Source organism: Hypanus sabinus, chromosome 11 (genome assembly GCF_030144855.1).
Source record: "Hypanus sabinus isolate sHypSab1 chromosome 11, sHypSab1.hap1, whole genome shotgun sequence".
NCBI classification, from domain to species: Eukaryota; Metazoa; Chordata; class Chondrichthyes; order Myliobatiformes; family Dasyatidae; genus Hypanus; species Hypanus sabinus.
Window position 1 is genome coordinate 36,169,617 of NC_082716.1, and position 15,748 is coordinate 36,185,364.

General features: G+C 39.3%; 1 protein-coding gene across 3 annotated transcripts in view; it reads left to right on the forward strand.

Annotated features, from left to right (window-relative positions):
• Positions 1-15,748, forward strand: part of ccdc24 (coiled-coil domain containing 24) — a 128,721-nt gene that overhangs the window by 85,164 nt on the left and 27,809 nt on the right. For all 3 annotated transcript variants that reach the window (XM_059984125.1, XM_059984123.1, XM_059984126.1), the window contains exon 5: positions 8,597-8,689. In XM_059984125.1, coding sequence (XP_059840108.1) covers positions 8,597-8,689 — 93 coding nt within the window. The remainder of the gene's footprint in view (positions 1-8,596; positions 8,690-15,748) is intronic.

Consider the following 15,748-nt stretch of genomic DNA (forward strand, 5'->3'; position numbering starts at 1 on the left):
CCCACCTTCCCTGGAAAACTGCCCAATTACCTATAAGTCTGAAGCCCTTCCTTCTGTACCATGTCTTCAGCCTCGTGTTGATCTGCACTATCTTACTATTTCTAAAACCACCTGCACGTGGCTCTGGTAGCAATCCTGAGATTGCTATCCTAGAGGTCCTGTCCTTTAACTTGGCGCCTAACTCTCTAAACTCACCTTTCAGGACCTCCTCACTCTTTCTACCCACGTCATTGGTCCCCACATGAACCACAACATCCTACTGCTCACTCTCCCTCTTGAGAATACTGAGAAGTCGATCTGAGATATCATGAACCATGGCACCAGAGAGGCAACAGGCCATTTGGGATTCTCGATCTCTTCCACAGAACCTCCTATCTGTACCTCTAACTATCAAATCCCCTATCACTACTGCTCTCCTCTTTTCCCTTCTTCCCTTCTGAGCTGAGGGTCCAATCTTGGTGCCAGAAACGCAACCACTGCAACTTGTCCCTGGTAGGTCATCCCCACCGACGGTATCCAAAGTGGTATTCTTATTATTGATGGGAACGGCCACAGGGATGCTCTGCTCATTCTGTCTAATCCCCTTCCCTCTCCTGACAGTCACCCAGCTACCTGTCTCCTGACTCTTAGGGGTGACTATCTCCCTGTAACTCCTGTTTATTTCTGCCTCTGCCTCCCGAATGATCCGAAGTTCATCCAGCTCCAGCTCCAGTTCCCTAACACAGTTTGTCAGGAGCTGCAGCTGGATGCACCTTTTGCAGGTGTAGTCATCAGGGACAATTGTGCTCGCCCTGACTTCCCACATACTGCAAATGGAGCACTCAACTGCCCTAACTGCTGCCTCCATTACCTACTCCTAATCTAATTAGATTAATTAAAGGAGCTTACCTGGTTTTACCTCACTTGGAGTGAATCTTGTCCTCAGCCTCTGTTCACTTTTTAAATTCTCCTGCCGATCTCAGAGGCCGACTTTCACGCGCTTGCGCAGTTGTGCCCTGTTCAAACCTTGCCTCTGCCTGTTTACGCCGAAGCCTGATTGAGCCAAAGCTGACCCACTCTGACTCAGTCCTCTCTGACAATGGCCACTGTAAATGGCAGTCTTTTTAAAAAATCTTTGGCGCACTACGTCACGCATCTGCGCAGTCTAGCCTCTTCTCCTCGATCAGATTTTTAAAAACGGCTCCTCTCTGAGATGCCTTTACTTCTTCCCTTTTCACCTCTTGCTTCGATCTAAAATTAATCCGCCCTGATTAAAATTGCACAAAATAGCATAATTAAAGGAGAAATGAGAAACACGTATATCATGAACTGCAGAATCCAATCGACAGACCACGCTGATCAAACCTTGCTCAAGATACAAGACCTCAGCTCCTTCCTCTGGCAGCAGATAGTGAGAGTTAGAGAGAGACCGGTCAAACACAGGCAGATATGTTCCGTCCCCAGGTTTCTTGGCCTCCAGGCCTCGCTCTCTGCTTTAAACTGCACTGAACTCCCTCGGAAACAGCAAAGCTCCAGATCGCCCAGTCAGCCCAAAACCACCATCGAAATGTAAATCACAAGTTCCAACTGCACATAGCTTAGCAATATAATCATATTTGATAGGAGAATTGAAAGATGTAGTTCAGTGAATTGTCTGAAGGACATTGCATTGTTCACTGGCACCATCTTCAATATTTTGAGAGATCTACAACATAAGACCAAAGATGTAATGCTGAGATACTCAAATTTGAAATACTCAACTATATTTCTTAAAAATAGAGATGAGAGTGGATGTATAGAACGGCTAGAAAATGAGGCCAGAGAAATCATAATGGGACAAGAAGGAGGCAGATGAACTAAATGAGTATTTTGTATCAGTCTTCATTGTGGAAGGCACAAACAGTGTGCCAGGTGTTGAAGGATGTGAGGGAGGAGAAATGAGTGCAGTTACTATTACAAAGGAGAAGGTGCTCAAAAACCTGTCAGACCTAAAGGTATATAAGTCTCCTGGACCAGTTGAACTGCATCCTAGGGTTCTGAAAGAGGTAGCAGTAGAGATTATGGAGGCATTAGTAAGGATCTTTCAAGAATCATTGTACTCTGGCATGGTTCCAGAGGACCGCAAAATTGCAAATGTCACTCCACTCGTTAAGAAGTGAGGGAGGCAGCGGAAAGGAAATATAGACCAGTTAGCCCGACCAGTGGTTGGGAAGATGTTGAAGTCAGTTGTTAAGGATGAGGTTATGGAGTACTTGATGATACAGGACAAGATGGGACAAAGTCAGCATGGTTTCCCTTAGGGAAAATCTTGCCTGTTGAACCTGTTGGAATTCTTTGAGAGATTACAAGTAGGATGTATAAAGGGAATGCAGTGGATGTTATACATTTTGACTTTCAGAAGGCCTTTGACAAGGTGCCACACATGAGGCTCCTTACCAAGTTAAGAGCCCTTGGTATTACAGGAAAGTTACTAACATAATTGGAGCATTGGATGATTGATAGGAGGCAGCAAGTGGGAATAAAAGGATCCTTTTCTGGTTGGCTGCTAGTGACTAGTGGTGTTCCACAGGGGTCAGTGTTGGGACTGCTTTTTACACTGTATATCAATGATTTAGATGAATGAATAGATGTCTTTGTTGCCAAGTTTGCAGATGATATGAAGATTGTTGGAGGGGGCATTTAGTGTGAGGAAACAGAAAGGCTGCAGAAGAACGTAAACAGATGAGGAGACCAGGCAAGAAAGTGGCAAATGAAATACTATGTTGGAAATTGCAAACTTTAGTAGAAGAAGTAAATGTACAGACTATTCTCTAAACAAGGAGAAAATCCAAAAATCTGAGATGCAGAGGGACTTTGGACTCCTTGATGTCAGATGTGATGCTGAGGCTTTATAAGGCACTGGTGAGGCCTCACCTTGAGTATGGTGAACAATCTTGGGCTTTATCTAAGAAAAGATGTGCTGGCATTGGAGAGGTTCACAAAAATGATTTGAGGAATACAAGGGTTATCATATGAGGAATATTTAGTAGCTCTGTCTCTGTACTCACTGGAATTTAGAAGGATGGGGGGATCTCAGTGAAACCTTTTCAATATTAAAAGGCGTAGACAGAGTAGATGTGGAAAGGATGTTTCCCCTGGTGGAGGAGTCCAGGTCAACAGGGCACATCCTCAGGATAGATGGGTGTCCATTTAAGACACAGATATGGAGAAATTTCTTTAGCCAGAGGATGGTGAATTTGTTACCACAGTCTGCTATGGAGGCCAAGTTGTTGGGTGTATTTAAGGTGGAGATTGTTAGGTTCTTGATTGGCCATAGCATCAAAGGTTATGGGATGAGGTCCAGGTAGTGGGACTGAGGAGGTGAAAAAAAAAGTTCAGGCATGATTGAATGGCGGAGAGGACTCAACAGGCTAAATGGCCTAATTCTGCTCCTCTGTTTTATGGTCTTGAGGCTTTATAAGGCATTGGTCAAACTGCACTTGGAGTATTGTGAGTGTAATGAGCCCCTTATCTAAGAAAAGATGTGCTGGCACTGAAGAGGGTTACGAGGAAGTTCACGAGAATGGTTCTGTGAATGATAGGGTTAACATGTGGAGTGTTTGACACCTCAGGGTCTGTACTCGCTGGAGTTTCAAAGGATAAGGTAGGGGGTTTAAAATTGCATTGAAACCTATTGAATATTGAAAGGCTTAGGTGGTGTGGATATGAGAGGATGTTTTCTATAGCAGGTGAGTTGAGCACTAGAGGGCATAGTGTGGGAGTAGAGGTACATCCATTTAGAACAGAAGTGAGGAATTTCTTTAGTCACAGGGTGGTAATCCACCGATTAAATGCCATGCATTACTCTGGAGGTCAAGTCATTGAGTATATTTAAACTGGCGGTTAATTAAGGCGTCAAAGTTATGGAGAGAAGGCAAGAGAAGTCTTTAAACTAAGTTGTGGTCAACTATCACTGCAAACAATGAAGAAGCAATTGAAGGCAAAGCTAATTCGAAGGATGGGCCATGCAGGTGCCAGAATGCAATGTGCACAAGACGGAGTTGTTATCGCTGTCACCATTGGAGTGAACGATTTGGAGAGGAGTCAATGCAGAGTAGTTTTGATGCCTGCCCGCCTCACCTGGGTGCGAACTTGGATAGCACCAAGCCAATTTGGTGAGATTGAGAATGTCTTCTGGCGGTGTGGCCCGGGTGTGTCGCTACATCAGGATTCATGCCCTAGAGCAGGGGTCGGCAACCCGCGGCTCTTTCATCTCTGTGCTGTGGCTCCCCATGGTTTGTTAGTTTTTGAAATGTAATTCGAAATTTGAAGATTATGGTGATCTTGTACAATCTAAATAAAACGTTGTGGAGACCCCATTTCCTGGCACATCCGAACCGGCTCACAATTAGCCACCGTTCCGGCTAAGGGAGATAATCTACGGGGGTTTGTGAGTAGGTGTCTTTTGGAGCATCTGTGCCCATGGGGACGGGTTGAGGGAGGCTTTAAAGCAAGGCTGTTTAGCTCGAATAAAGTTATCTTTGACTGCAGTGTCGTTATAGCACTGCGTGTAGCACCGCTACAACGTGTTTTTTTATCGCTATTAATATACATCACTACTGCCAATGCCTGACACCCGCCAGTGCGCGCTTTCTTTTAATTCTTCGATCCAAGGTAGGCTAACTATGGAGTAACCTTCAACCCAACGTCTTTTTGTCGGAGTTCAAAATGTTTTTGTTGCATGCAGAAATGTAATTTCGTTTTCTCTGCAGGAGTTCATCAATTTCATAAATGCAACACATTATAGTTTGTTTATACATAGCATAAAGGCAAAAAAAAACGTTGTATGCAGTGTTATTTCATTTTAAATGTCAAACGGATTTTGTGGCTCCCAGTGTTTTCTTTTCTGTGGGAAATGGGTCCATATTGGCTCTTTCAGTGGTAAACGTTGCCGACCCCTGCCCTAGAGCAACGCACTACCAGGTGCTTGGACAATTTAAATGCCAACCTGGACAGACTGGAAAACCAGAGTGTAAGATGAGGGTCAGGCTGACTTACTCACTCTCCCACAATGTTCATTCATCTCTATGGTTGCTGCCGTCTCTACGAGTTCTGCAGCATTTTTGGCCCGCGAATGTGATGAACTTGAGATCAAGGCTTGGGCCTACTACTTCGGTTCCTCCGGGGAGTGGATCTAAGGACTCAATCCAGTTCGGATGCTGTTGTTTGCGTCTATTGTTTGCATGATGTGTTTTTGTGTTGTTTGTGATTGTTTGTGTGTTTTTGCCCCTCTTTCTCTGTGCATTGGTTATGGACTTTTTTTTAAATTGGGTTCTTCAAGTTTCTTGCTTTGTGGCTGCCTGTAACAAACAAATCTCAAGGGGTGTAATTTATAATGTGCTGTAGCTTTTCTATGTTTCTATTGTATTTTGTTGAAGCACTACAAAATATGCATTTTAATTTCAAGCCAAAGTTACATGTTGGAAACTGACCAAGAGTAAAATCAAAACATTTTTCCTCCAAGTTGTGAGTTTCCAATGCTTTGTTGTTATATTTGAAATGGAATAATATGCAGCCATTCAGAGACTTATGGCAGTAGAACCCTGAAGCATGTTTGAAGAAGCTACTGGCCTCCACTCTGTTTATCCTCAGAATGCCTGCTGAGATTGAAGCTGTATGTAGAAACATTTCACAAATAGAACACAGGGTTTTGTGATTCATAGTGCCATTTATAGATTGATCGGTATTTTATAGGGCAGCTCAGTCACCATAATTTCACCATAAATTTCTGTTGCGATAAATTTTGGTGACAGCCAAGTTGAATTGATGTCCAACAGGAGGAATGTTTTCCAGCAAATCTTTTTACATGTCACTATTTTCTGAACTTAATTGCAGCACAATGTTTTCTGATGTTGTTCCACCTAATGTTATTTCAGCAAAGTTTTCATAGACAGGTTGATAAGCTTCCCCACACTATTTACAAAATTTTTTTTATTAATTTTATCTGTTACTGGATGGTCAATTAAATTCTCAATAAAATATTCAATAAAAATGCAGATTTCTATATGAAATGTGGCTTAATTATGTGATTGTAGTTTATTATGGGTTTTTAATACAGATTTGGATGAAAGGAAATAAGCTGCTAATATTCATCCACTCAAGTACATCTGAAGTTCATGTTTTTGACAAGTACTTGTCCAAGCAGTAATCTTTCCTTAATCTTTATAGTTGCAGCTGCAGATATTTGGATCCCATTTGCAATGGTTAGCAGCCTGTTCTTATTATTCTTTACCTCATAGTTCTTGACATTAAATGAATTTGACAATGGGTGATTTGAATGTAATCCTGGGATGACTGACTCCATCCACCCATGGAAAAAAAATCCTTTATTGCATGCTTAACAAAAATTACTGCTCAGTAGAATTAGAATGGAATAAATGCATGCAATAACTAGTATTAAAGCAAGCATAGGCCTTGACTAAATTCAGTATGTTTCTATTTACTTTAATCAATCACCTCAATTTGTTAACCTACCATGTACAGTACATCTGAAAATAGGGAAGTTGTAATATTCCCTTAAACTTAATTTTTCAAATTTCTGCATTTCATTTAGTTTAGTTGGTAACTTGTTCATTTAGACATAATATAATTTACAACTTTTATACCATTTTCACTAGAAAAGTCTCTGGAGACCTGGTGTATTTATTATAGAAATGTTCATTTGAATTCCTCTGAATTCAAGAAATTAAATTGAACCCTGGATTTAAAAAAAAACATAATCTCAATTTGGGGTTATTAAAACCACTGGATTTTTAAAAAATCAATTTGGTTCACTAATGTACTTCATATCTTCTGTCCATATTAATTCAGGTCTGTCTGCAACTCTAGGCTCACCATAAACTTGTCATGTTTTTCTGAAATGGCCTAGCAAGCTACATTGTTCGAGGGGCAGTAATAATGAGCAACAAATTCTGACACTGCCAGTGACATGTATAAGCTATGTGTAAAGGTGTAAAGGGTTATAGTAATGATTTAATGTGACCACAGTATTGTCATTATAAGCCCTGCTTATGTAGAAAAGATTATAAATTGCTAATTCATCAGTCACTGATAATAGATAACAGATGAAGAGTTGTGTTAGAAGAGTTAAACTATAGTGAGTTTTATCTAAATATATTAGTTGTCAAATCCTGACAAATTCTGATATTTAATATTTTGTATGTAAGTTGGTCATCCTTTGATTAGATCACTCGAAGTACTGTGTATGGCTTATTACGTTACCATGTGCTACCTGGAGATTAATTTTCTTGCAGGTGTTTACAGGAAAAAGGAAATACAATAGAATTTTATGTAAAAACTGTACATAAATAGGCAAGGGTAGTCAAATAGTGTGTATAAGAAGACAGACTGTGCAAATAAAAATTATATGGACAACTTGAATTGTAAAAAGTCTGTGAAAATGAGTCTGAAGGTCATAGAATCAGTTTGAAATAGTGGTGATTGAAGTTATCCACACTGGTTCAGCAGCCTGATAGCTAAAGGGTAAGAACTGTTACTGCAGCATGTGGTGTGGGACCTATGGCTTCCATGCAATGGTAGTAACAAGAAGAGGGCATGGTTGAGTCTTTGCTTTCTTGTGGCAGCATCCCTGTAAATGTATCCACAGAATAGTGAATTAGAAAGTTAAACAGGTAGTAACCCATCATAAGTGTTACTGCAACAAATAACCACTTGACTTGTCTTTTTTTTGGGGGGGGGGAAGGTTGGTATATGACAGTAAGCAAATGCAGAACAGTGCTTTTGATTATGGAATGGAAGTGAACAAGAATCCATTCTATTGTTTAGGAACTAGAACTGCTCAGGCAGGAATTGATTAAAAAAAAGCCCTCTTTGCGAATATGATTTTTGATATTCTGAAGTATCTAGGTGGGATGAGTGGTATAATATTTGTAGAAAATAGCCAACTTCCTTTTCTTCAGAGGATGGTCAATGAAACTGCTCCTAGAAAGGATAATAGAGACGAAAATACTGCATTACATTAAAATATTCTAATAATTGAAAGTAGTTAGCAGGTAATTTGGAAGGAAGAGCTCTTATAAACTCAAGGGTATTCTTCAATGATGTGGTACTTGATTGTACTAGGCATGGGTAATTGTTTCTGGCCCATTAGTAAATATTATGAGATGGTGTGTCATGGATAATTGGTAAAGTATGATAATGAAAGCTGAGGAACAGTTTAATCCAGATAGATTTTTGTGTATGGAAATAGCAAGTTAAGGCAGTTGGTATTCATATCTATTGCTCTGAAAAAGTGATGTTACCTGCAGTGTTGCAATACTTTGCATGCTTCTGGTGCCACTGATTTTCTCTCTCTGGAATTATCATAATAAATGTGAAATACTTTTAATGAGATTATTTAGTGTTGTTCTACTTTCAGAGATTCTGGTTGAAAGTTGTATTTCAAATTAGCTGGATTTATCTGGGGATACAAGAAAATTTAAATAGTGGACGTGTTCAAGGAAAGTAGCCCCAAGGAACAAAGGTTAAAGTTAATTGGAAAAATTTGTTGGTACAGCACCTGCTCAAATTCATTTGTATATAGTCTTCAAAATAACTTTATAATTTCTTATTTTTCCAGCTTTTCAAGTCTTTCCCATTTAAAGAATGATGTGGAAGCTGTAAAGGACAAGGTTAATATTACAAATATTGACGAGATTGTGGTGCATTTACAGTAGGTATCAGTTCCCTTTTCAAATTTTGAATTTTGTTAAAGCATTACTAAAACTAATGTTCATAGAAAATGATCTGTTGTATGGATTTCCTGTGAAATAAAGGTCTAGTCCCAGTTATGATTTTAGTAATTTTATTGAACTGCTTTACTGTAAGTGATGTTATGTACCTGTATATTACTCTGCCGATTCATTGAAGTTCCCAAGAAGAGACATGGTCCTATATCCACCAAGACTGTCTGTGAGTTCTAATGAATCTTCCAGTTTTACTTATCTTCAAAGTTTTATTTCAAATTTGCAAGTTTGTTTTTTGAAATAAAACTTGTCTGTTGTACACCACCTACTGAATCTACACAAAGAGTTAGTTTAATGAGATAAGTTGCCTCCTGTCATATGTCTCGGGCTAGTTTTGGTGGTTGCTTCCAATCACAGTCTTTACACTTGGCCAATTTATTTTGCAGTTTTAGTGGGAAGGGAAAATAATATTTGCATAATGGAAAGTCAAGTCTTTTAATCAAGACAAATTTTCAAAGTGGAATTTTATGACACTGGAATAAATATTTTAATTAAAATAATCACTTCACTAAAGTTCTAATATATAAATTTAACTTACAAGTATTGCTGAGTTTTACTTTTTCTAATGTTTCAAGTAATATCATAATTTCACTTGTGTAGTGAATTTTTTCTAGAGTTTAATCAGATGTGGAAGAATGCTGGCTGGTGGCATAGTGGCATCAGCTCTGGACTTCGGGGCAAGAGGTCCTGAGTTTGAATCTGGCTGGCTCCCTTGCATGCTCTCCATCTGTGCTAGGTTAAGAGCTGGTGATCTCTTTTTAAAAAAAACTCACCTGGCAGTAGGCAAAGGCAAACCACTGCTGTAACTTGCCACGTACATGATTTCCCAATTTGTCAGAGCGGAGTGGAGGGAAATTATCCACCAACTGGAAATTCCAGATGCAACCTGCCAACGACGTTAACAGAAGATAGGAAGGGTGCATTTTTAAAATAGTTCTGCTTATGAAAGTTTAGTGCCATCTGTTCTCAATTATGGCATCAATGAAATGAAGGAAATGAACAAGAACACAAGAAAATTAGGGGCTGGAGTAGGCTATCCAACCAGCCTCGCCATCCAATATATGTCTGACCTGCTGGCTTCAATTCCTTTTCTGTTCCACTTCCCTATTCCCCTCTAGTCCTTGATCTATTAAATATTTATCCACATTCACTTTAATCACTTTCATAGTGGCTTTATAGTGGTGCTAGAAAGTTTGTGACGTAGAATTTTCTCTATTTCTGCATAAATATGACCTAAAATATGATCAGATCTTCATGTAAGAGAGCCCAATTAAATAAATAGTAAAACAAACATTATACTTGTTCATTTATTTATTGAGAAAAATGATCCAATATTACATGTATTCTTTGAAAGAAGTATGTGAACCTCTGGGTTGATGTCTTCTGCAAAAGCTATTTAGAATCTGGTATTCCAATCAATGAGATGGAATATACCCGTATATGTTATCACACAAAGTCAGGTTACTGACAGAGCCTGCTCTTCTCATGGTGTTTATGTGCACTATGCCTCGATCAAAACAACTTTCAGAGGACCTTAGAAGAAGAATTGTAGAGATGCATGAAGCTGGAAAAGGCTACAAAAGGTTTTGTATTTCATCCGACATTCAACAAACCACAGGTTCTCTCTCTCCCTAGCAAGGGAGAGGGAAGTATCCCCCATTTTCAGAGTGAGTGGGAGATAACAACCTGATGGTTTACGATGTTAAAAGTCCATTTCGTCGCTTTTTTTCGAGCTCTGTGTCCGAAGATCACAAAGATCTCGGGTCTTCGGGCCCACAGCAGAAGATTTTCCGCCCTCCCTGACAACACGAGTCTCCTGCCATGACACCGACCCTCGATCTGCCCTTCTCCAGAACCCCGAGATCTTGGGCTTCTGAACACGATCAAGACTCTCAGGCCAAAACCTCAGCATGTCGAATAACGGTCAGTTGTGGAACCCCAAGAATAGGCCCCATTCCCGCAAAGAACTGAAGCCTGCATGTAACTCCAGGTAAGGATCTTCAAAAGAATCCTGAAAGGAAAAAATAAAGATATTAAAAGGTAAAAATAGAGCTGTTTCCGAAGATGCAAGCAAAGGAGTCGTCATTAGGTGTCATTATCCCTCCTAAGCTTAATCAAAATCATCAATTAACTATAAATAACTCATGAATTATCATCATTTTCCATTCAATAAAATGTAATAAAACCAGGTTTTTTAAATGCTCTTCTCTATAAAGAACATCTAAGAGTTAACTTTAACGATATGCAAGTATTATCTGTTATCTGTATGGTACTGAGCTGAAGAAAAACAAAGAATAATTTGAGATATCAAACTCCAAAGGGAATTTGGTGTTGAAAAATTCAGAACCACTCTTTTAGCAACAAAGTGTCTATTGTTTAGAAATGAAATGTATATTTCAAAGAAATAAATATTTTTTTTTACTTTTATTTGCTTTCATTGGAATTAATAGACTAGCATGGAAAGTAGAGAAGGTAGCTGAGTACTGCTGTTGTAGGTAGTGAGTGGCAAAAAGAGGGCAATGTTCCTATGTGATATTATACTGTAATCTTACTCCAATGACATGGTTGTTTTATAGAACTTAAGGTTGAAAAATTAACTGATTTTCAAATTTGTTGGATTAATGGATAAATTTATTCAGTTATGCAATCCTGAAAGATAAAATGCACGTTTAAGTACAATTTTTAATCCAAGCCTTGTCCATTCTTTGATATTTTATATTAATCTCAGTTATTGCAATACTTATGATGTTAGATGTTTTGCAGCAGCTTTATTTTTAGGCTTCTAGAAGTGGATATAGCCTTTTTAATTATAATTTTTAATGTAATAAATTTCAATTTTCAGTATAATTTTACTCAAATTACAAAATTTAGAAAAATATTTGCTTAATTTTAATAACAAAATACTATCAGAAATGCAATTAAGAGGTTATATGATCAAATATCCTGGTTTTATTTCTTTTTAGTAAGTCTAGTATCACTTGGTACCTCATTGCATATCATGTTTGTATCATATGCTTACAAATCGTTCATCTTTGTCCCTGTACCTAAGAAAAGCAAAGTAGCATGCCTGAACAATTGGGGCCCTGTTGCAGTCACCTCAACTATAAGCAAATGCTTAGAGATGCTGGTTAAAGACTACATCTACAGCATGCTACCACCCACGCTGGACCCCCTACAATTTGCCTACCAATGGAACCGGACTGCTGATGATGCCATGGTCACAGTACTACACACCGTCCTCAATCACTTAGAGAAAAGGGATGCATACGTTAGAATGCTGTCCCTGGACTACAGTTCAGCTTTCAATACCATAATTCCCTCCAGATTTAACAGGAAAATCAGAGACCCCGGCCTGCACCCCATCTGTGCAGTTGGATCCTAGACTTGCTTTCGGATTGCCGAAAGGTGTAAGGGTCGGCTACCTCATCTCTGCTCCCCTGATCCGCAGCAGAGGTGCGCCTCAGGGTTGTATCCCGAGTCCCCTCCTCTACTCCATTTCCACCCATGGCTGTGCTGCCGCACACAGCTCCAATCTGCTGATCAAATTTGCAGATGACACGACATTGATGACATGACACAACTTATTTGTAGCAGTGACAAGACAGCCTACAGAGAAGAATTCGCATGGTAAATAAAATGGTCTGCATCGAACAGTCACAAACTCCACTAGCGATGAGCAGTATCTGGAAACCAACACAGAGTTCTTGCACCATTCCGTATTGATGTAAACACGCAAGCCACCACCGCGAGTCTTACAGGAAAGAGCTACATCCCTGTCCGCTCGAAACAAGGTGAGCCCATCCAGCTGAATGGCGGCGTCAGGGACTCCTGATGATATTCCTGATGATTCCTGCTAACATCCAACCCATGGGAGCTCAAAGTAGAGAGGAGGCATTTGAGATAGTATTGGGGGTACACATGACTCCTCCATAATACCATCTGCCCATTTCTTCACCAATTCTTTACCAACTGCATTTTCTACTTTGGCCTTATTAACTATACCACAACCCTCAAAACTAGAGTGGAAGAAAATCATCTTTGATTCTTTGTAACTACCTGAAGAAAAAAAAATTAAAAAAGAACAAAATGCTCTTGTTCGATAGCTGGGGAAAGAATCTGTTTAACCTGAAGTTTCTGGCTATCAATGAAACGCATTGTTGCTTACACTACACTGGTAAATACAGAACATAAATATTGGTGTGTGCCACTCTCAAAGTATCACTGTCTTCTTGCATTCAACTATGGCTTTTCATATTAATGTGATGTGTGACCTGAGTGATGGATCTCATTTTGAAGTTAGTATGATTCAACCTGGAAATGCTAGCAATCGTTAGCAGTTCCATTGTGGGGGGGTGGGGGGAATGGATTTTCAGACTTTTAGCTTGAGGAAAAAGAAACCTGGTGTATCTGGAATCCTATGCCATTATCTAATCATTACTGTACTACTGTTTGGGAGGTTGATGCATGCAATTTGTCTATTTTACAACATTGCCAATAAAATTGTGAAAGTGACCAAGTTTGAAATGTACTATATTCATTATAAAGGGAAGTGAGAAACTCTCTGTAAATGCAGGTGATAGTTGCCTTTAACAACTTAATTGATGTAACAGACCATTGAATTAACAGCATTAGTTGGGAGTATTCCCGGAGGTTTTATCATGTGACACTCATTACGACATCAAACCACATAACATTTGCTTTTCTATATGAAAAAATTGCTTCCTAAAATTGAAAACCTTTGAATGCAATGTTGTATCATGGCTTTTTCCTTTATTGGTACTACTGCACCATAGTAACATGAGGACAGTATTTCCTTAGTACCGAATTGAATTACCAGTTTATATTAGAACCATCTGTTCTGAATGGTTTTGATGTTGTTATCTACTGAGCAATCTTACAGATCTTATACATTTATAAACATGCAACTACAAACATAAGACAAATGGCCTGACTTGTGCCATTTGTCCCATCAAGTCTGCTCCCCATCTTCCTGCCTTCTCCCTATGGCCTTTGACACCCTTACTAATCAAGAACCTATTAACTTCTGCTTTAAATACACCCAATGACCTGACCCCCACAGGCATCTGTGGCAATGAATTCCACAGATTCACCACCCTCTGTCTTAAGAAATTCCTCCTCATCTGTTCTAAAGGGACATCCTTATATTATGAGGCTCTGCCCTCTGAACTTAAACTCAACGACTGTTGAAAACAACCGTTATTCATTCTGTTCTTGTACCCTATGTAAGGAAAAGTAAATGAAAATCCAGTATAGTATTTTTGTACATTCATACTGAAAAATACACAAGATTTATTACAAGTACTTTATATTTACTCTTGTTTCTCAATTACATGCAGTAAGTTGGTTATAGATTAGGTATAACAGAACTCCATAGACGCTTTCACTTGCTGGATCTAAGGTTATGTTTAAAATACTAAAATATTTACAACAATACAGATACATTTGCACAAGATGATGTCTACAGCCGTTATATTGTAGATTGGAATAGTCTTTTAAAAAATCAGTTTGATTCATACATCAGCTGATGATGATGAAAGTATGTTGATGTTGCCAAATCTTCGCAAACTTCTAGGAAAGTAGAAGCACTGCCATGCTTTTTTGGTAATGGCACTTTTTAAGTGCTGGAACCAGGACAGATCCTCTGAAATGATAACACTGTGGAATTTATCATTGCTAACTCTCTCCACTTCTGATCCCTGATGAGGACTGACTTGTTTCCTCCTCCTGAACTCGATAATCAGCTCCTTGGTCTTGTTGATGTTGAGTGAAAGGTGGTTGTTTTGGCAATCTCCCTCCGATATGCTGATTCATCACCATCTTTGATTTGTCCAGTGGGAGTAGTGTCATCAGCAACTTTAATTTGGCATTGGAGCTGTGCTTAGCCTCACAGTCATAAGTATAAACTGTGTAGAGCAGGGGACTTAGCGCACAGCCTTAAGGTGCACATGTGGCAATAGTTATTGTAGAGGAGATGTGGTTGAGAATCTGAACTGACTGGGGTCTGTAAATGAGGACATAGAGGAACCAGTTGCACAACGAGGTACTGAGGCCAAGGTCTTGAAGCTTATTGGTTAATTTTGGGGGGATGAATGTATTGAAAACTGAGCTGCAGTTAATGAAGAGCATTCCTATGTATAGGCCTTCACTTTTCAGATGTTGTATGGTCAAGTGAAGAGCCAATGAAATGTTTCATCATCAACCTCTCAAAGCATTTCATCACAGTAGATGTAAATGCTATTAGATGATACTCATTGAGGTAGGTTACCACATTCTTCTTAGGCACCTGCTTAAAGCAGATGGGTACCTCAGACTGCTGATGTGAGAGGTTAAAGATATTAGTAAACACCGCAACTAGTAGTTCAGCAAAGGTCATTAGTATTCAAACAGGTACCCGTCTGGGCCAGAAGCTTCTGTGGGGTCACCCTCCTGAAGAATACTCTCATGTTGCCCTCAGACTGAAATAAAAGTTATTGGAGGCTGTGGGAGCTCACGAAGATGCCTCCATGTTTTGATAAAACATTCCTTTATCATCAAGATCCTCTTGTCATCTACCATAATCTTCACTATTAATGGCTCTAATTTTGCATCATCCACAAACCTACTGGTTAAGCCATGTGCATTCACATCCAAATCATTTATATAAATAACAAATATCAAGGGTCCCCACACTGGCACACTAATCACGAGCCTCCACTCTGAGAAGCAACATTCAACCACTACCCTCTGCTTTTTACATTCAAGCCAATTTTGAACTTAATTAGCTCTTCCTGGATTTCATGAGACCTAACCTTCTAGACAGGCTGCCATGCACAACCTTGAAGGCCTTTCTAAAGCCTAAATGGACAACATTCCCTGTTCTACTGTTTTGGAACTAAAGGTTCTTATCATAGCTATTCTGACTCCTCCTAATCATATTCTATCCAAATTCTGTGAAGTCCAGTCCCTCAATTCCTTCCAGTAACTTC